Genomic DNA, 21,519 nt, shown 5'->3' on the forward strand with positions numbered 1-21,519 from the left:
TGTTCATCCACGCAGGCTTCCTGGCGTTTTTGCCTGACTTGCTCTTCCTCAGGATGCATTGCTCCTGAGCTTGGAGGAGGTGCTCCTTGAATATCAACCAACTTTTCTGGGCCCCTCTTCCCTCCCGGGCTGTATCCCCTGGTACTTTATCCCTGAAGAGGCCAAAGTCTGCCCTCCTCAGATCTAGGGCAGAGAGCTTGCTGTGCACCCTCCTCGCTGCCCCGAGGATCTTGAACTCCACCGTGTCACGGTCACCGCAGCCAAGGCTGCCCCTAAGTTCCACGTCCCCCATGGATCAGTTCCCCAACTCTTTCACATCTAGTGTAGTTACAACACTTTTTGACAACTTTGAATGTCCAGGGGATATTCAAGCCAGTGTGATGTTATTGCAATGTCTCTTGAATGTGTGCCAGGCCTCGTTTAGGGTTACAAAACCACTTTTTAGGAATACCACCCAGAGATCTGCCCTGAAGTAAGACAGTCATGTGTGGCATGGCATGTGGGAGAATACGGGCAGGTATCTAGAGAACTTTTCACCTCCCATGGTTTGGAGTTTTAGTCCTGAACAACTGAAGTACCCTGATAAAGCAACAGAATATTGGAAGAAAAAATGTAGTGGCTGCTCCAAAGAGGCACAACTTACTGCACTGTGCTGGGCTCTGGCCAGTATCTACCAAACACTGCTCAGTGTTATGCAGCCCCCTCAAGGGAAAGAGAGGGACAACAGCCTGACCAGCACTGTGGCTACTCAAACCCCAGCATCAGGCACTGCAGCAGAACCAGAGAATGAACCTGTGCTGGTATCAGTTGCCCCTGTACACAAGAAGAAAACTTGGAAGCGGAAGTCAGCTCATTTAGTGTCGTAGTTCAGCCCCGATCAGGACCAGACTACGCAGTCTCTCTCTCACTCCCCCCACCCTCCGAGAGAACAGGGAGAGAAAATATAAGAAAAACAGCTCGAGGTTTGAGATAAGGACAAGGAGAAATCCTTAAAGTTACCGTCACGGGCAAAACAGACTCGACCTGGGAAAAACTATTCATTTATTACTACAAACAGCAGGATAATGAGACAGAGAACAAGATAACCTCCATCCACCCCTCCCTCTTCCCAAGCTTAACATTATCTCTACTACCTTCCCCCCCCCCGAGCGGCACAGGGGGGAAGAGGGAATGGGGGTTGCAGTCAGGTCATCATACGTTGTTTTACGCCGCTGCTTCGTGGTCGGGGGAAGAACTCCTCACATTCCTCCCCTGCTCCATCGTGGGGTCCCTCCCACGGGCCACAGTCCTTCGTGGAACTGCTCCAGCGTGGGTCATCTCTTCCACGGGTGCAGTCTCTCTAGAACAGCTGTCCCAGCGGGCCCTCCACGGGCCACAGCCTCCTTCAGGCATCCACCTCCCCCGGTACGGGGTCCTTCACGGGCTCCAAGTGGATCTCTGCTCCTCCGTGGACCTCCATGGGCTGCAGGGGGACAACCTGCTCCACCATGGTCGTCACCACAGGCTGCAGGGGAATCTTGGCCAGGAGTCGCATTACTCCTCCCCCTCCTTCTTCACTGACCTTGGCGTCTGCAGCCATTCCTCACAACAGGCTGGCAGATGTCTCTCAGGATCTTTTTTTACATCTTATTCACTTCTCATCTTCTTTCCACTTCTTGCAGCCGGGCTGGACTGAGTTGGGCCCAGTCGGCTGCCTGGCAAGAGGCCAGAGGGTGAGGCCTGCAAGGCCCATGAGGCCTGCGCCTCCCCCTCTGCACCTCTGCCCCCGCTCAGCTTCTTCACATCTTCTCTTCTCTCTCTTTTTTCTGTTTTCCCCTTCTTAAATATGTTATCGCAGAGGCGTTATCACGGAACATTCTGCTACCAATCGGCTTGGCCTTGGCCAGCAGTGGGTCCGCCCTAGGCCTGGCCAAGTCCCCTGAACAAAGGGGAGCGACTTCTAGCAGTTTCCTACAGAAGCTACCACCTTAGGCCCCCCCTCACTAACAAAACCACGACATTTAGTAAAGAATGAAGAAGCTTCTCCTAAGAGGGAGCAGGAGGAAGAAGCATATTGCCCTGTCAGTGAGGAGGCAGACTACTCTGAAGCAGGGCCATCACAAAGACAGGAGGAGGAAGAGGAATAATTACCTGCTTTGCCCCAAGGAAGAACTCAACAGGAGGGCTCCTCCTCTTCCTCAGAGGAAGAACTCATAAATGAGACTGTAACCACCCAGTCTCTACCCCTGAGTGAGCTGTGTGAGATATGTTAAAACATTTTAGCTGTTGTCTGGATGAGCACATTGTCAGCTGGCTGCTCAGGTGCTGAGATAATGGGGCCAGTAGCCTGGAATTAGAGGGCAGAGAAGCCAGGCAGCTGGGATCCCTTTCTAGAGAAGGGGGCATTGACAAAGCAACTGGAAAAGGGACACAAGCCCTCAGCCTCTGGAGGCACCTCCTGTCAGGTGTGAAGGAGAGGTATCCTTTCAAGGAGGCTGTAATATGTCACCCAGGCAAGTGGGCCACCATGGAGAGGGGTATCCAGTACCTGAGGGAACTGGCTATGCTGGAGGTCATTTATGATGATCTGGACAATGATCAGTTACCTAAGGATCCAGATGGAGTCAGGTGCACACAACCCATGTAGCGGAAGTTTGTTTGAAGCGCACCATAGTCATATGCCAATTCACTGGCAGTTATGACCTGGAAAGACTGAGAGGAACAGACAGTGGATGAACTGGCTGGCTGACTCCGGCAGTATGAAGAAAGTCTCTCTTCCTCCCTCGTCTCAGCTGTGGAGAAACTGTCCTGGAAATTACAGCAATTGAAAGAGGATATGTCCTGTAACCCACTGGTACGGACCAATTATTTCAGCTATTAGGAGTAAACATTACCCTGCTCAAGAGAGACGGTACATGCAGGGAGGTACCCTGTGGTTTACCTGGCATGACCAAGGAGAGGACATGAGGAAGTGGGATGGGAAACCTACCTCAGCCCTAGAGACATGAGTACGTGAGTTGCGGGAGAAAAACAATTTGAAATAGAGGTTCTCCCTGGAAAATTGCTGCACCAGTCTCCAATAGGCAGAGTAGAAGGAATAGCCTTAGTTATGACCCTCTTGAAAGGACCTCTGATGCATATTTAAAAGATATGAGCAATGTATACTGTGGCCAGGATTAGAGAGGCCCTGCCTCCAGCCAGGTGGAGGAGAGGGATAACAGAGTTTATTGGACTGTGTGGATCCGATGGCCTGGCACGTCAGATCCATGAGAGTATAAGGCTCTGGTAGACACTGGTGCACAATGTACCTTGATGCTGTCAAGCTATAAAGGGGCAGAACCCATTTGTATTTCTGGAGTGACAGGGGTATCCCAAAAGCTAACTGTGCTGGAGACCAAAGTGAGCCTAACTGGGAATGAGTGCCAAAAGCACCCCATTGTGACTGGCCCAGATGCTCCATGCATTCTTGGTGTAGATTACCTCAGGAGAGGGTACTTCAAGGACCCAAAAGGGTACCGATGGGCTTTTGGTGTAGATGCTTTGGAGATGGAGGAAATCATACAGTTGTCTACCTTGCCTGGTGTGGTGGTTTAGCCCGGATCACCACACAGTTTCTCACTCACCCTCCCACTACCCAGTGGGACGGGGGAGAGAAATTGGGAAGAAAGGAAAACTCGTGGGTTGAGATAAAAACAGTTTACTAAAAATACTAAAAACTACAAAGCTAACAGGATATAAGGATATTAATATATACAAAATATACAAAATGAACAATGTACAATTTCTCACCACCTGATGTCCCAATGACCGACGCAGCCCGTCCTGAGCATCAATCACAGGAACAACACCGAGCAGCAAGCAAAGTGGGGAGAGCAAGCTAGCAAGGTAGAGGGAACGATGCCAGCAAGCAAGAGAGAAGAAAAGGATGCCAAGGGTGCCCAAACGGATACCCGACAAGAATGTCCGAACAGAAAGGGAATACCAGAAAAGGATGCCCCCTCCCATGGGCAACCCCCACTTATATACTGAGCATGACATTTATGGCATGGAATACTCTCTTTGGCCAGTTTGGATCAATTATTCTGTCTGTCTTTCACCCAGCTTCCCGCATCTGCACGTTAACGAGACTTAGAAAGCCAGACAGTGTCCTTGGTCTCATTGAAAACAAGTCGCATCATCAGAATGTTTTTATCAACATTCTTCACACACAAAATCCAAAACACACCAGCTACTGAGAAGAAAATTAACTCCATCCCTGCTGAAACCAGGACACCTGGTCTCTTGGAGGATCCTTCTGTTGTGGGGATGCTGAGGGTCAAGGAAAAACAGGTACCAATTGCTACCACCACGGTGCACCAGCGGCAATATCACGACAACCGAGACTCCCTGATCCCCATCCATGAGCTGATTCATCAATTGGAAAACAAATGAGTGATGAGCAAGTCCCCCTCACCTTTTAACAGTCCCATATGGCCAGTGAGAAAATCTAGTGGAGAGTGTAGACTATCGTGGTCTGAATGAGGTTACACCACTACTGAGTGCTGCTGTGCTGGACATGCTAGAACTTCAATATGAACTGGAGTCCAAGATAGCCACGTGGTATGCCACGAATTATATCGCCAATGCATTCTTCTCCATCCCTTTTGGCAGCAGAATGCAGGCCACAGTTTGCTTTCACTTGTCCTGGTTTTGGCAGGGATGGAGTTAATTTTTCCTCTCAGTAGCTGGTATGTTTTGGATTTTGTGTGTGAAGAATGTTCATAAACACCCTGATGATACCAGTTGTCGTGAATGAGACCAAGGACACCATCCTGCTTTCCAAGTCTCGCTAATTTGCAGATACAGGAAGCTGGGAGAAAGACAGACAGCATAATTGATCCAAACTGGCCAAAGAGAGTATTCCATGCCATAAACGTCATGCTCAGTATATAAGTGGGGGCAGGCGAGGGTGGGTATCTGCCTTCCTGGCATCCATCCTTCCTGCTTGTTTTTGCTGGCATCGTTCCCCCTACCTTGCTGGCTCCCTTTTTGCTCCTTTGCTTGCTGCTCGGTTTTGTTTCCGTGATCGCTGCTCGGGACGGGCTGTATCGGTCATTGGGACATCGGGTGGTGAGAAAACACATATTGTTCACTTTGTATATTTTTAATATCCTTATATTCTGTTATTATTGTAGTTTTCCCTTTTATTTTAGTAAATTGTCTTCATCTCAACCCACGAGTTCTCCTTCCTTCCCAATTCTCTCCCCCATCCCCCTGGGGAGGGGGAGAGTGATCGAGAAACTGTGTGGTGATTTGGGCTAAACCATCACAGTCTTTTTGGCGCCCAACGTGGGGCAGGAAGGGTTGAGGTAAGGACAGATCTGACTAGAGTGTGTGAAAGTTGTTACAAGTGCTCATTATTTTATTTGAGTCCCTGGTCACAATGTTGTACTACGTGTTCACATGGTTGTGTTATGTCTGTCCTAAGTTGCATCACATATTTCCTTTGATGCTGTTTATCACTTCTCGGAAATGGATGAGAATTCTCATTTTGTTTTACTGGGCACTACTGGCTTATGATACGGTATCATCACTGGTCATGAAATTAATCTGGTCCTTGTTTTCGGCATTGCTAGCAACTCCATACTTAGGATGCCATTTGGTAAGAATTATTAATAATCACACATTTTTCTTTTTCTCCTCAGAGAACCAATCAATGGGGAAGTCAGAGGAGGGTACCTTCCCATACTCCTTTACCTTCCCTTTTTCTTTTGAGCGAGTCACATCAGCTCTCGAGAATTTTGAATATCCTTGGGATGTGCAAGCCAGCATACTCCTATTGCTCTGTCTCCTAAATAGGTTTCAGATGTTGTTTAGGATTAAACAATTATTTACAAAATTCACCCGGAGATCTACCTTGAGGTTGGAGGGGCAGGGGTGGCATGGTATGTGGGAGAAGACAGGCAGGTACCTAGAGAACTTCTCACCTCCAATGGTCTGGAACTTCACTCCCGAACAACTACAGAATCCAGATGAAGTGATTGAATATTTGAAAGAAAAATGCCATAGCTATTCTAAAGAGGCAAAGCTTACCGCTTTGTGCTGGGCACTGGCTAGTATCTACCAAACACTGCTTAACGTGCAGCACCCTCAGGAAGAAGGGAGAAAAAATCAACCGACCGATACCATGGCTACTCCAGCCCCGGCTACCGGCACTGTGGCTACTCCAGCCCCGGCTACCGGCCCTGCGGCTACTCCAGCCCCGGCTACCGGCACTGCAGCTGCTCCAGCCCCAGCTACCGGCCCTGTGGCTACTCCAGCCCCAATGACAGGCACTGCGGCTACTCCAACTCTAGCTACTGGCACTGCAGCCAAATCAGAGAACCAACCTGTGTCAGTATCAGTCGCCCCTGTACAGAAGAAGAAATCTTGGAAGCGAAAGTCAGCTCGTTTAGTAAGGGATGAGGGAAAACCAGGACCATCACGAACAGAGGAAGAAGAAGAGGAACTCATGAGAGAGGAACTCATAAATGAGACTGAAACCACCCGATCCTTATCCCTGAATGAGTTGCGAGACATACGAAAAGATTTTGGCCGCCGTCCAGGCGAGCACTTTCTCACCTGGCTGCTTCGATGCTGGGATAATGGGGCCAGTAGCCTGGAATTAGAAGGTAAGGAAGCTAAACAGCTGGGATCCCTTTCTAGGGAAGCAGGCATTGACAAAGTGATTGGAAGAGGTGCACAAGCTCTCAGCCTCTGGAGGCGGCTCCTGTCAAGTATGAAGGAAAGATATCCCTTCAAGGAAGATATTACTTATCATCCAGGCAAGTGGACCACTATAGAGAGAGGTATCCAGTACCTAAGGGAATTAGCTGTGCTGGAAGCCATTTATAGTGACCTAGACAGTGAGGAGTCACCCCAAGATCCAGATGAAGTCCGGTGCACACGGCTCATGTGGCGGAAGTTTCTACGGAGTGTACCATCATCGTATGCCAATTCATTGGCAATTATGCTCTGGAAAGAGGGAGAGGGACCAACAATAGATGAATTGGCTACTCAGCTCCGGCAATATGAAGACACTCTCTCTTCTTCCCTCATCTCAGCTGTGGAGAAACTGTCTCGGGAGGTCCAGCAGTTAAAAGAGGATAGGTCCTACTCCCCGCCCATACAGAGCAGTATTTCAGCTATTAGGAGTAAATGTTTCCCTGCTCAAGAGAGACGGTACACACGGCGAGGTATCCTGTGGTTTACCTTGCGTGACCAAGGAGAGGACATGAGAAAGTGGGATGGGAAACCTACCTCAGACCTAGAGGCACGGGTACGTGAGCTGCGGGGAAAAACATTTGCAAATAGAGATTCTCCCCGGAAAACTGCTGCTCCGGTCTCCAGTGGACAGTTCCCCAGTGTCACGCTCCGATTTCGGGTGGGAGGAAGGCCCCCTTGCGTTCTAGCCGACCTCAGACGAGTCTGAGAGGCTAGGGGCGGCTAGACCAACCTCACACACACCGGAGTGTGGTTTTGTTCGTATTTCTCGGGAACAGAATTAAGACTCAAAATGGAGTCAAGCGCCAGGTAACTTTATTAACCCGACAAGAAGTTCGCAAATGCAAGAGAAAGGAAAGAAAGAAAGGAAAGAGGGAAAAGAGTTTCAGTTGCAATAGCTACCACCACGGAGCTGCGGCGTCCCGACAGTCCAGTTGACTCGGTGGGGGAAACGTTCCGTCCGATGTTGGTCATTTCTGTCCTTTTATCGTTCGTCTTATCCACGTCACATATTCCAAGAGCGGGTTTGCTTGGCCGCACCCCTCACCTGGCGGTGATACGCATGCCCAATACCGTCTCTGGGCCCCTCTGTTTTTCTGGCCTGGGTCTGGGCGCATACGTAGGGGTAAGGCTAAATTTTGCAGAATCAGCTCTGCATTCAGGTTTGTGGGAAAATAGGAGGAAAAAACAGGAAGCTTCCAGCCCTGTGGCTTGACTGGCTTGCAAGATAAGGGAATCATCTTGCAGGAAAAAACAGGAAGACTCCAGTCCTATGGTTTGACTGATGTACCATTGTTTAGGTGATGGTTTGACGCTTCGACAATGTTGAGACAAACATTCGACACAGTCTCTCACACCACCCCGTGGCTCAACATTATTGCCTCAGGGATGGGGTTCCGTGGTGGCATAAATGATAGAGGAAAGGGGAAAGAAAAAAAAAAGAGAAGAGAGAAAGAGAAAAAAAAAAAGATATATACAATTCTAAACATTATTGTTTGTCAGGCAAGTTAGTGTATATAAATGCTAAATACATTGATTTAATCAACAATATCTTATCTAACTAAATGATCTTAACATATCTAAATTTAATTAACAACATTTATCTTATCTGAGTAAATGGTTTTAACATATAAGCATGTGTCCAAGTTTGAGGCTTATGGCTCTGGGGGTTCAGAAGAAGCAAGTAATTGTTTACAAGGACAATCACAAGGTAAACAAAGACAAACCAACAAAACTATAGCAATGCACCACTTCATAAATGTCCCAAGATACAGCACCATCAAAATGTTAAGCATTTTGTTCATTTTTTTTGCGACCATTTTTCTTCAGCAAAACAGTTCACTTTTTGCCTTGTGGTGAAGCTGGCGACTAGGTCCTTGTGGAGCTGGTAGCTGTGTGATCCACTGGAATTTGGGTCTGGATACGCAGCAGGAAAGTGGATTTCCACGCCTCCAACTCAGAACACAGTAAATAAACAATAACACTATAAATTTGCTGTCAATTTTATATCACCCCATGGATCCATGGTGGTTTCAAAAAAAAAAAAAAAAAAAAAGAAACAAACAAACAAACATCTCATATAATTTCTATTGCTGGTGGTCTGGTTCGGTTCTTTCCATTGTCCAGCGATGTTGAGACATTAATTAACCTTTTCAGTCTCTATACCACCCCGTGGCTCAGCATCGCTCACCGAGGTTGAAGGGGGAAAAAGAAAAAGAAAGGGGAAAAAGGAAAGAAAAAAAAGAAAAAGGGAAAAGGTGGGGGGGGGGGGTGGGAAGAAAGGGTAAGGGGACTTAGTTATTCTTATATGTGGCCACAAAATGGGTTTATATTGTTGTATGATACGTTGAGGTGTTTCTTCATTTTTAATATGGACCACCCCAAGGTAACATATCTTAATCCAGTTCACATATAGCACTTTGTGGATATGATGTTCAGAGATCCAATGATGTCAAATAACCTATTCAAAATCATACATATAACACAAATAAAGATTAATAGGTTAACAATTAATTTCTATATTAATCATCAAAAACATAGATTCAAATATCAATATAAGGACCATTTTTCCCACCCTGTGAGTCCTAAAAATCAAGTTTTAGGTAGGTTTCCAGGTTTGCCTTCAAACAGGGGGGGTAACAAACATGGTTTTTGGGGAAAGCTATCTGTCTGTCTGACAGATAGACCACTTTTAAATTTTATATGTCATCAATTGGAAAATCATCTGGAGCCATTCTCTGCCAGTTGTGGTGTGGCTGATATAGACTCCACGGGAGTGGGACAGTGTTTTTTCCTGTGTTTTCCCAAAAATGGGGTGACTGCGCCTGCGCCAGTTTGGAGCTGCGGGCTTGAAGGCAAGCTGGACTACTACCCAGGATTCCCGCTTCAGTACCAACATCCTCCGGAAGAAGGAACTGCGTATACGAACCCCAAGATCCGTTTCTAGATCTTTCCAAGGGGGGGGACTGCGCGTGCGCAATCCCAGACTTGGAATTTATAAAAGGGGCAACGGCAAGGTGCCACGCACACGCACACCACCTGAGCAGCAGGAGTCACCACCTGCGGCACCCATTTTCAAGATGTCGGCAGATGAACCAGCAGTAAGTGTTCTCTTTTCCTTTATTCCTTTACTTTTCCTGTTGCTTGGCTATAGTGGTGTAATGTTCTCTTATCATTAGCTGGCGCCACTTGGTGAAGACGAGAGACCTGAACAAGCGCCTGATCACCAAGCGAGGCGATCAGTGAGGTAGGTATCATTGATCTCAAGAGGTCTCCTTTAACTTTCGTGGTTGTTAAGGTTTTCCTTTTGTTGCTGTTCCACTTCCAGCTTCATGATACCTGCTGCGGGGGCAGAGAGAGAGAGAGCTGGCGCTGCCCACAGCGAAGGTGTTGAAGAGGTTGATTGGGGGTGTCTGAGAATGTTAATTCGTTTACTGTTAGTGGTTGCAATTTTTGGTGCTCTTTTTATGTTGGGCTTTTTGCTGTACTGTTACTACTACGATTGTTGTATATAAGCTGTTTTCACATTTTTTTTGTTTGTTTTGTGTGTTGTTAGTTATTGTTAGTCTAGTTAATATATGTTTTACAATAAAGTTCAGTTTCACAGTTCATCAGGAGGTCTCTTGTTCGCTTCTATGGTGGATCTGTAAGCAAAGGCGGGAAGTTTGCGGAGGCGGGGGGGGAAGGGGAAACTGCCACGCGGTTTGGCTGACAAAAGCCAATAGTCTCTATAGCAAACAGAACAGTTAAAAATGGCAAAGTTATATGATTTTAACAGTTACGCATTCAGTTTGCCGTACAAATCTGATATGTTTAACCCCATCGGGTGAAGTCACAGTGACCGCTTGCATTCGAGTCACTACGCTTTGGATTAATTGAATTAGGCACGGTATAACACAAGGCAAAAACATTAAGGCTGCTAACCCACATAGCAAATAAAATAAAAGTCGTTTCATCCATGGTGTTCCTGGTAGCCAGGACCACAAACCACCATCCCAGCCATCCCAGCCATTCCATGTCTGAGTGGGGACATGGGCTAGTTTTCTAATGTCTGAGGTCAGTTGTAGAACCACCTCACCAACATCACTGATTTTTAAACAACAATTAGAAATATTTAACTTCCCACATACTCCTCCCTCTTCAGCCAACAAATAATCCAAAACCATGCGGTGTTGCAGGATCGCAGTGCGCATCTCACGAGACTGTTGATTCAAGAGATCTATAGCATCAGCAGTTTTGTTGGTAATGATTTCCAAAACTGCCTGCAAACGAATTATGCGGTTCAGGTTATAAATTGGTTCCCGGGCCCCTGTTATCAGGTCATTAGGATTCCAGGCAGCCGGGCCATAATGCTGTATTATCCTTTCGGGAGGCCACTCATTTTTCCCCCATTTTTGTGTTCCACCTATTTCAATCTCAATAGCTCGCTTATTGCGTGCAACATCTTCGTCACCCAGATTATCATACAGTTTCACTCCTAGTCGGGGACTCTCTGCTTCTGGAAGCAGGAAAAATAGAGGCCGGATAATTCCAATATAACAAACCCCTGACCAGTTTGCTGGTAGTATTTTGTAGGCAGTGTGTCCACAGATCCAGTAATGTCCTTTTCTGGCTCTGACCCCTCCAGCAAACGGTCCAGCTGCAGTCCGTGGATGTTGCAAGTAAGTTCTATTATAGTCTCCTAAAGGGCTAAAGAAGGTGGTGTTACGTTTTCCCAGCTGACTATATGTTTGCCCAGTGCAGTACCAAGCACCCGTGTCTTTTTTCCACTCACAAGTTTGAATATAACCTCGGCCGTTGGGCCACCAAGCGTCAAAGGATTCATTTTTATTTGACCAAAATCCACCAAAACTCTTACTGCGTCCGGCTTTATTAACCCACATCCATATGCTAAGACTAACATCTTTGTTAATTAACTTATATGTGAGTGTCCACTGACATCTGCTTTCCCCCACACTGACTCCTCCATTTTGGGTGCGATTTAAGCAATATCCACCTACGGCAGGGAACTGAATTGGCCATGTTTTGGAATCGTCCCAAGTGGTGTTATTGACCTCGCTGTAATTGCTCATGATTTGTCCTGGCGTAAGGGGCATGGAGGTCCAGGGCCAGCTTGATAGTCCTAGAGGTCCTCCACACACCCAGCAATGGCTTAAGTTAAAAGTTTCACTCACAGATTTTGCTAACAAAATAAACTCATTACTGTCAAAGGAATTCTGAAGGTAGAGGGGGGGATGAGCTGGCCTCTCTTCCTCACCTCGGACAAATCCCCAGAGCAATATAATTGAGAGCAAAACAGTGTTTACAAACATCTTCACTGATAGGTTTTATCACTTCCTCTGCAGGCATGTCAGGTTCTGGTCTGGTGCTTTCTTCCTCCTACAAAACAGAACTCGCTTCTCGGGTGAGAGAAAGAGGAAGAGGAAAAAAAAAAAAGAAAAAGCGGCCATGAGGCGCAAGGGGGGGGGCCTTCTGTTTGCCTCGGGTGAGAGAAAGAGGAGAGAGAGGGAAGAAAAAAAAAAAAAGGAAAAAGCGACCGAGAGACTGAAAGGAGGGGGTGGGCGCACGAGGCGCTGGGGTTGGAGTTTCTGCTTGTTTCGACAAAGTCAAAATTCCACATTGCTCTGCCTCAGTCTGCATCAGTGCGGTGACTTGTGCTCCTATGTCAATTAAAAAGGTTACTTTTTTTTTTTCTGTGGTCCTACAGCCACTGTAATCAATAAATCTCTCATATTTAAGGTGAGTTGCTTTATAAACATCCACCCTCCGTTTCCCCCCCCACCTTCGGGGAACGGAGGAACTAGTTTCCCATCACCCTCTTTTCTGCATCAGTTTCTTCCCTAAGGTCTATCAAAGGTGGGGCACTAGGGGTTGTTCCAAAATTGACTTTTCGCCCTGACCATGTTTGTACGAGTTTCCCCAATTTCTGGGTTGGAAGCCCATCCATTAAATCTCGGGGAATGCCTGTCAGGAGCCCCAGTTGCCACCATTCCTGACAGCTGAGGGGTCTCCCTCTCCCAGAATCAGTAAGTCGGATTGACTTAGAATTGGGACTTTTCTTGACCAGTGCTGGCTGCCCTTCACCTTTTTCTGCGGCTCGTACAGCTCTGGTTTCGGTTCTTTGCCCGAATCCACCAACGGGACCATATTTTCTCCCAAAATTTATGAGTTCTTGTGCTACTTGCCCCCATGTCCACACTTTCCTCCCTGTTCTTCTGTGATCGGGGGTCACTGTTCCCTCCAGAGCACCAGTAAGTCTATCTGCTACAGGGGTACTTTGTATCTTCCCCTGTAGCTGGATCCCAATGGGTTTCAGGGAGTCAGGAAGTCCTCGAATTAGAGGAGTCATCCGTTCGGGATCCACAGGCATCATCATTGGAGAGCCCTGGTTAGGTTTGAGCTCTCTATCATACATCATTTGCAAACAAGCAGCCTTTTGTACACTCTCTACCAGTTGATCCACTGTGCCTGTGATGGCTAGGGGGTCCTCTCTCTCCAAAGGGTTCAGCCCTCCAGCCCAATATGCTGCCCTCTGTGTCAAAGACCATGGGGCCCGATAATTATCGGTAGTTAAAAATACGCCCGGACCCCAATATCCTTCTGCTTCCCTTTCTGACAACAAGATTCCATCCCCCCCTGACAACAACACTCTCCAAACATACTCTGTTTCCGATTCCTTTGGAGTCCTTGCAAAATCCTTCCTTAATTTTGCCAACTCAGTTGCTGTAAACGGAACCTCTTTAGTAATAACTTGGGGACGGTTGTCGGTTTCCCCCTCATACACATATTCAGTTTTAACTAGGGGATACATGTGAGGAGGATTCTCTACAATTTCTTTTGCTTTTTGCAAGTCCTCCTGAGGATAGATTTGTCTGATCCCCTTCTCTTCTAACTTCAATTCCACCTCTCCACATGAGTCATTCTCTCTCCACAATTCTTCCTTCAAAGTTTCCTTTAGCAAAACATTCCGGTGTTTCTCTTCCTCTAACAACTGCTGGGTATCTTTTAATTGTTCTCGTAAGGATTCAACTGCCAGTTTCAAAGAGTCTATCAGGGTATTATCTTGACACAATCTCTGCCTCCTATCTTCTATAGCTGCTGCCAGACTTGCTCCTAAAACAGCACAAACTATAGATTTTCCCTTCCCGGGCCTAAGTTTAGAGCCCTTCTGTAATATCATGATCCTATCCACTATACTCTGCGGTTGGAACCAATGATTTTTTGCCCATTCTTGTCCTTGGAGGGATGGGCGAGCATGATAATTTTCCAAAAGGTCATCCAATTTCTCTAAATCCCCATTCAATACCATCGTGGGGATCTCATCACGAACATTTACAGATTTGCAAGCACCCATCTCACCAAAGAGGGGTTATTTCGTCCTGAAAGGGCCGCACCTTAATTTTCTACCACAATTCCACACACACACACACACACACACTCAGGAGGCCACACCTTTCAAATTTCACTTATTTCACCAAGAGGGGTTATTTCGTCCTGAGAGGGACACACCTTAAATTTCTACCACAATTCCCCCCATACGCTCTCAGGAGGCCACAACTTTCAAATTTCTCACAAAAAAAAACCAAAACAAAAACTCGTTTTTCGCCCAATTCTGTCGCTTCGTCCTTCTCTGGCTGTTTTCCTCGCGGACAAACAGAACCGCGGATCCGGACTCCGCACTCGCTTTGTACCAATGTACGTCTCAGTCACACACGCACACACTAGAGTCTCTAATAAAGCAACCGGACACTTTCTGTTTCTCCGAGAATCCTGCCGACTACGCCAATTAAATAATGTCACGCTCCGATTTCGGGTGGGAGGAAGGCCCCCTTGCGTTCTAGCCGACCTCAGACGAGTCTGGGAGGCTAGGGGCGGCTAGACCAACCTCACACACACCGGAGTGTGGTTTTGTTCGTATTTCTCGGGAACAGAATTAAGACTCAAAATGGAGTCAAGCGCCAGGTAACTTTATTAACCCGACAAGAAGTTCGCAAATGCAAGAGAAAGGAAAGAAAGAAAGGAAAGAGGGAAAGAGTTTCAGTTGCAATAGCTACCACCACGGAGCTGCGGCGTCCCGACAGTCCAGTTGACTCGGTGGGGGAAACGTTCCGTCCGATGTTGGTCATTTCTGTCCTTTTATCGTTCGTCTTATCCACGTCACATATTCCAAGAGCGGGTTTGCTTGGCCGCACCCCTCACCTGGCGGTGATACGCATGCCCAATACCGTCTCTGGGCCCCTCTGTTTTTCTGGCCTGGGTCTGGGCGCATACGTAGGGGTAAGGCTAAATTTTGCAGAATCAGCTCTGCATTCAGGTTTGTGGGAAAATAGGAGGAAAAAACAGGAAGCTTCCAGCCCTGTGGCTTGACTGGCTTGCAAGATAAGGGAATCATCTTGCAGGAAAAAACAGGAAGACTCCAGTCCTATGGTTTGACTGATGTACCATTGTTTAGGTGATGGTTTGACGCTTCGACAATGTTGAGACAAACATTCGACACAGTCTCTCACACCCAGACAGCGTAGAAGGGCTGATCTTACCTATGATCCTATGGAAGGGAATACTGATTCATATTCACAGGAAGTGAGCAATGAATATTATGAACAGGATTAGAGGGGCCCTGCCTCCAGCCAGGCGGAGGAGAGGGACAACAGAGTTTATTGGACTGTATGGATTAAATGGCCTGGCACATCAGACCCACAGAAGTATAAGGCTCTAGTAGACACTGGTGCACAGTGTACCCTAATGCCATCAAGCTATAAAGGGGCAGAACCCATCTGTATTTCTGGAGTGACAGGAGGATCCCAAGAGCTGACTGTATTGGAGGCTGAAGTAAGTTTGACTGGAAATGAGTGGCAAAAGCACCCCATAGTGACTGGCCCAGATGCTCCCTGCATTCTTGGTATAGATTACCTCAGGAGTGGGTATTTCAAAGACCCAAGAGGGTACCGGTGGGCTTTTGGTATAGCCACTGTGGAGATGGAGGAGAATAAACAGCTGGCCACCTTGCCCAAGCTCTCAAAGGACCCTTCTGTTGTGGGATTACTGAAGGTTGAGGAACAACAGGTACCAATTGCTACCACCACAGTGCACCGGCGGCAATACCGCACCAACCAAGACTCCACAATCCCCATCCTCAAGCTGATTCGTTGACTGGAGAGCCAGGGAGTGATCAGCAAGTCCCGCTCACCCTTTAACAGTCCCATATGGCCAGTGAGAAAATCTAACGGAGAATGGAGACTAACAGTGGACTATCGTGGCCTGAATGAGGTAACACCACCAATGAGTGCTGCCGTGCCGGACATGCTAGAACTTCAGTATGAACTGGAATCCAAGGCAGCCAAGTGGTATGCCACCATCGATATTGCCAATGTGTTCTTCTCCATCCCTTTGGCACCAGAATGCAGGCCACAGTTTGCTTTCACTTGGAGGGGTGTCCAGTATACCTGGAATCGATTGCCCCAGGGGTGGAAACACAGCCCCACCATTTGCCATGGACTGATCCAGACTGTACTAGAAAAGGGTGGAGCTCCAGAGCACCTGCAATACATTGATGACATCATTGTATGGGGCAACACAGCAGCAGAAGTTTTTGAGAAAGGAGAGAAAATAATTCAAATCCTTCTGAAAGCCGGTTTTGCCATAAAACAAAGCAAAGTCAAGGGGCCTGCACAAGAGATCCAGTTTTTAGGAGTAAAATGGCAAGATGGACGTCATCACATTCCAATGGATGTGGTCAACAAAATAACAGCTATGGCTCCACCGACTAACAAAAAGGAAACACAGGCTTTCTTAGGCGTTGTGGGTTTCTGGAGAATGCATATTCCAAATTACAGTATGATTGTAAGCCCCCTCTATGAAGTGACCCGAAAGAGGAATGATTTTAAATGGGGCCCTGAACAACGACAAGCCTTTGAACAAATTAAATAGGAGGTTGTTCATGCAGTAGCCCTTGGGCCAGTCCGGACAGGGCAAGATGTTAAAAATATCCTCTACACCGCAGCCGGGGAGAATGGCCCTACCTGGAGTCTTTGGCAGAAAGCACCAGGGGAGACTCGAGGTCGACCCCTAGGCTTTTGGAGCCGGGGATATAGAGGATCTGAGGCCTGCTATACTCCAACTGAAAAAGAGATACTGGCAGCATATGAAGGAGTTCGAGCTGCTTCAGAAGTGATTGGTACTGAAGAACAGCTCCTCCTGGCACCCCGACTGCCAGTGCTGGGCTGGATGTTCAAAGGGAAGGTCCCCTCTACACATCATGCAACTGATGCCACATGGAGTAAATGGGTCGCACTGATCACACAGTGAGCCCGAATAGGAAACCCCAATCGCCCAGGAATCTTAGAAGTGATCACAGATTGGCCAGAAGGCAAAGATTTTGGAATGCCACCGGAGGAAGAGGTGACACGTGCTGAAGAAGCCCCACCATATAATAATTTACCAGAAGATGAGAAGAGATACGCCCTGTTCACTGATGGGTCCTGTCGTATTGTAGGAAAACATTGGAAGTGGAAAGCTGCTGTGTGGAGTCCTACACAACGAGTGGCAGAAGCCACTGATGGCCAAGGTGAATCGAGTCAGTTTGCAGAGGTGAAGGCCATCCAGTTGGCTTTGGACATCGCTGAACGGGAAAAATGGCCAAAACTCTATCTCTACACTGATTCATGGATGGTGGCAAATGCTCTGTGGGGGTGGTTAAAGCAATGGAAGCAGAGCAACTGGCAGCGCAGAGGCAAGCCCATCTGGGCTGCCGCACTGTGGCAAGATATTGCTGCCTGGTTAGAGAATCTCGTTGTAAAAGTACGTCACGTAGATGCCCATGTACCCAAGAGTCGAGCCACGGAAGAACACCAAAATAACCAAAGGGTGGATCAGGATGCTAAGATTAAAGTTTCCCAAGTGGACCTAGACTGGCAACACAGAAGTGAACTATTTTTAGCTCGGTGGGCTCATGACACCTCGGGCCATCAAGGAAGAGATGCAACATACAAATGGGCTCGTGATCGAGGGGTGGACTTGACCATGGATACCATTGCACAGGTTATCCATGAATGTGAAACATGTGCTGCAATTAAGCAGGCCAAGCGGTTAAAGCCTCTTTGGTATGGGGAACGATGGCTGAAGTATAAGTATGGAGAGGCCTGGCAGATTGATTACATCACACTCCCACAAACTCGTCAATGTAAGCGCCATGTGCTTACAATGGTGGAAGCCACCACTGGGTGGCTAAAGACCTATCCTGTACCCCATGCCACTGCCTGAAACACCATCTTGGGCCTTGAGAAGCAAGTTCTCTGGCGACATGGTACTCCAGAAAGAATTGAGTCAGACAACGGGACTCATTTCCGAAACAATCTCATAGATACCTGGGCCAAAGAGCATGGCATTGAATGGGTATATCACATCCCCTATCATGCACCAGCCTCTGGAAAGATTGAACGGTACAATGGACTGCTGAAAACTATGTTGACGCGGAAGAAACGGACACTGCTGACGACCAATATGATCAAGCAAATGCCAATTTATTGTTGATACATCCCGGTTAATATAGCCCTTCTAATTCCGTATCATGCGCAAGCTCTCTACTAATTGGTTAACTATATCATGCACGCGCTCCTAGCTAAAGTATGATTCGTTAAGTCTCTATGTTCACGCGCACGGCTCTCTCCACCTGCACCCTGTATCACGTTCAGCCCCCAGTCACGTATGCCAGCTGTTTTCCTTCTTCTCAAGGTTGCTTCGTTTACTTTCTCACAGAAAGCTTCATTACTTTCTCACAGGCGGCCTCATTATTTTCTCACAGGTGGCTTCAGTATTTTTCTTACAGGCAGCTTCAGTACTTTCTCACAAACGGTCTTATCGATGTCCTTGAGGCCTGCTACTCAAAAACACAACAATTCCATTCGGTCTGGATTGTTCACTAAGTGCCCCTGGTTCTCCAGGTATCCAACAAATCCCCCTTTTTGTTTTTGAACAATCCAGACTCCATTCATCATACGTTCCATAACTTTCACAAAGCATTTTAAAATACACCCCAATATCATTAGTGCCAACAGCAAAGCCACTAATATTACCAGCCCATGTACTATCAAATCTTTTAGCCAACCTGTGACTCCCAATGATTTTAGCCAGTCCGGAAGTCCATTTTCCACCTGTATTGCATGCATGTTCCGGCGTAACTCTGCCAACTGATAGTGTATTGATTTAGAGTGATCAGAAACATTCATGCAACACATACCTTCAAAATCTTCACATCCATGTCCATGCGCTAATAACAAAAAATCAACGGCTGCCCGATTCTGCAAAATAGCATGACGCATACTATCCATGTCTTCTAACAATCCCGATAACATGCTAGAGGTTAAATTCATTTGCTTTTGTGCCCAACAAGCTAATCTATTTAAGCTAGCTAAAGCTTTTGCAGATGCCGCCCAAGGAACAAATATAGATAATGCTATACGCTCAGCTGTACCCAATAGGGTTAAATTGCCGTCACAGTTGGGAGCTAATACTTTTAGTGATCTCCTTGCTCGAGTACGATTTCGCAATACTTTCATAGATGGAGCAAACATTATCAATTTTCCAAAATAACATGGTCCTCCTATAGCCCCTTTTGGCACTCCTGACCAGGCCCGATCCCCACAAATTAAGAAGTATCCCGGGGGTATGGCCTTGGCCGTGTCATTCACCCAAAGAGGCATCTTTGAACCTTTGATTTCTGCTCCCACTGCTCCATTACAATAATCTCCTGAGCTGTTTTGATAAGTATACACAGGTTTTCCTTGGGCGTCAGTCATTTTACTAGTTACATCAGTCCATTGGTTCCTGTTCCATGCTGTACTTACCCCCTTTTCTGTAAAAAGGGGACCTCCCAGCATAAAACAAGACCCTGAACCATTTAAGGATCCCATTAGATCTAATTCTTGTGGATCCCAAGGCAAACTGTGATTTAAATGCCTAATCACCAATGCTGCAGCTATTCCAATTTGATTGCTATTCCCAGAACAACACACCGGTTTCTGTCCAGGGCGGAGGCTGGCACACTCCATCTTTGCGTGGCATGTTTGATTCACCACAGTCTCATTCAAAACAGTGTGATTATTGACCCATCCTTTCCAGTCATCCGGATTCCAATAGGGAGTACCAATCAGACACGCACAAAAAGGATCAGCAGGAGTAGCCATTGACACACAAAAAGATGATTGGTTTGTAATGTTGGCAAATGTCAGCCACATGTTTGGTCTGGGGTCAATATGATGTAAGTCTACAGTCTCACCAACACACCCAGTTACCAGCATCAGGAGGATGATGATGATGCATCCTGCTGTCCCAGGTCTTCCTTCCAAGGTTTCACCCATCGACTTGGAACCCATCGTGGTCCTTCGTCTGTCAAAACACAAACATAACCTCGACCGGTCATTTTCACTTCTGCCGGACCTCTCCATTCCCCAGTTTTTAAATCCCGGTATTGCACCTTCACCGAATCACTTTTCTGCAGTCCAGATCGCAATGACATATGATGAATTACAATTGGAGGAGATTCACGGTCTCCTGTTAATCTCAGATAATTTAGCACATAAAGCGCTTTTGCAAGCCTTTCAGAGGGTGCCGGCTCTCCCCCTTTTTGTTTTTGCAAAACGATTTTAAGGTGGCATGTGCACGCTCTACAATAGCTTGGCCTGTAGGGGAGTGAGGAATACCTGTTATTCTGCGAATACCCCATAGTTGGCAAAAGCGTACAAACGTTTGTGAAACATATGCAGGGCCAGTGTCAGTTTTGATTTCTTGAGGAGCTCCTAGTGCGGCAATGGCAGCATGCATATGCTTCAGAACATGTTTGGCTGTTTCCCCTGTTTGAGCAGTGGCCCATATTGCATGCGAGTAAGTGTCAATACTGACATGCACATACTTCTGACGTCCGAATTCTGCAATATGAGTAACATCCATTTGCCATAATTGCAAGGCGCCTAAACCTCGAGGGTTGACCCCAAGGCCTAGACCAACTCCTGATTTTTGACAAGCAGGGCAGGACTGCACTATTCCTCGAGCATCTGAGAATTTTAAATCAAATTGTTTCGCTAGCACTTTAGCAGATTGATGTAAGAAATTATGAGATAAACGAGCCTGCTCAAACAGGTTAACTGTTTGATTTTTCCATGCAGCAGCGACTAGCTTGTCTACTATGTTGTTTCCTATAGACAAGCCTTGGTTAAACTGATGACTGCGAATGTGTGTTATAAAATAAGGTTCTCTGCGTTGATTTAGCAAAAACAACAGCTGCATCAATAACATATACAAAGTATTATTTTTTACTGGTTTTATCATGGCACGTTCTAAACGCTGTGTCGTGCCCACCACATATAATGAATCTGAAACAACATTTAGAGGCTCATCGTGCCACTGTTGAAAGGCCCACACCACTGCTCTCAGTTCAAGCGTCTGCAGGGAGTCCGTGATGTAACCTGTAAGAATTTGATGATTCCATTGGTTATTACTGTACCAAGCGATGGCAGCTCGTTTAGATTTCCTCCCAGCATCTGTAAATACTGTGAGTCCTTCTACTGGTACTTCCGACCTGCGAGGGGCTTCTTCAAAGTCCTGATTTTGCAACAGTGACAAAAGTTTGGCTGAAGGATAATGATTAGTTACAGCACCTGGGTAGTCAGCTAAAGCGACTTGAAGCATCTCTGAAGTTGCTAACAGCCACTCCAAATAATTTTGAGCTATAGGTACAAATAGCCTTGTAGGTTCTTGAGCTGACAGTTCCAAAATCCTTCTTCTGCCTTTTATAATCATGTTAGC

The 21,519-nt window shown here is 46.8% G+C and overlaps 2 protein-coding genes across 2 annotated transcripts; both read right to left on the reverse strand.

Annotated features, from left to right (window-relative positions):
• Positions 1-9,997: 9,997 nt before the first annotated feature.
• Positions 9,998-14,029, reverse strand: LOC147596699 (uncharacterized). Its single transcript, XM_086769611.1, has 4 exons — positions 12,536-14,029; positions 11,272-11,401; positions 10,919-11,218; positions 9,998-10,062 (listed from the first exon to the last, which is right to left on the reverse strand). The coding sequence occupies exons 1-4, from the start codon at positions 14,027-14,029 to the stop codon at positions 9,998-10,000; spliced, it is 1,989 nt and encodes a 662-aa protein (XP_086625737.1).
• Positions 14,030-14,075: 46 nt separating this feature from the next.
• Positions 14,076-20,090, reverse strand: LOC147596700 (uncharacterized). Its single transcript, XM_086769612.1, has 3 exons — positions 19,994-20,090; positions 18,639-19,570; positions 14,076-14,123 (listed from the first exon to the last, which is right to left on the reverse strand). Exons 1-3 carry the CDS (start codon positions 20,088-20,090, stop codon positions 14,076-14,078), a joined length of 1,077 nt encoding a protein of 358 aa, XP_086625738.1.
• Between the last annotated feature and the right edge of the window lie 1,429 nt (positions 20,091-21,519).

Source organism: Chlamydotis macqueenii, chromosome W, assembly GCF_036417535.1.
Source record: "Chlamydotis macqueenii isolate bChlMac1 chromosome W, bChlMac1.mat, whole genome shotgun sequence".
Classification (NCBI taxonomy): domain Eukaryota; kingdom Metazoa; phylum Chordata; class Aves; order Otidiformes; family Otididae; genus Chlamydotis; species Chlamydotis macqueenii.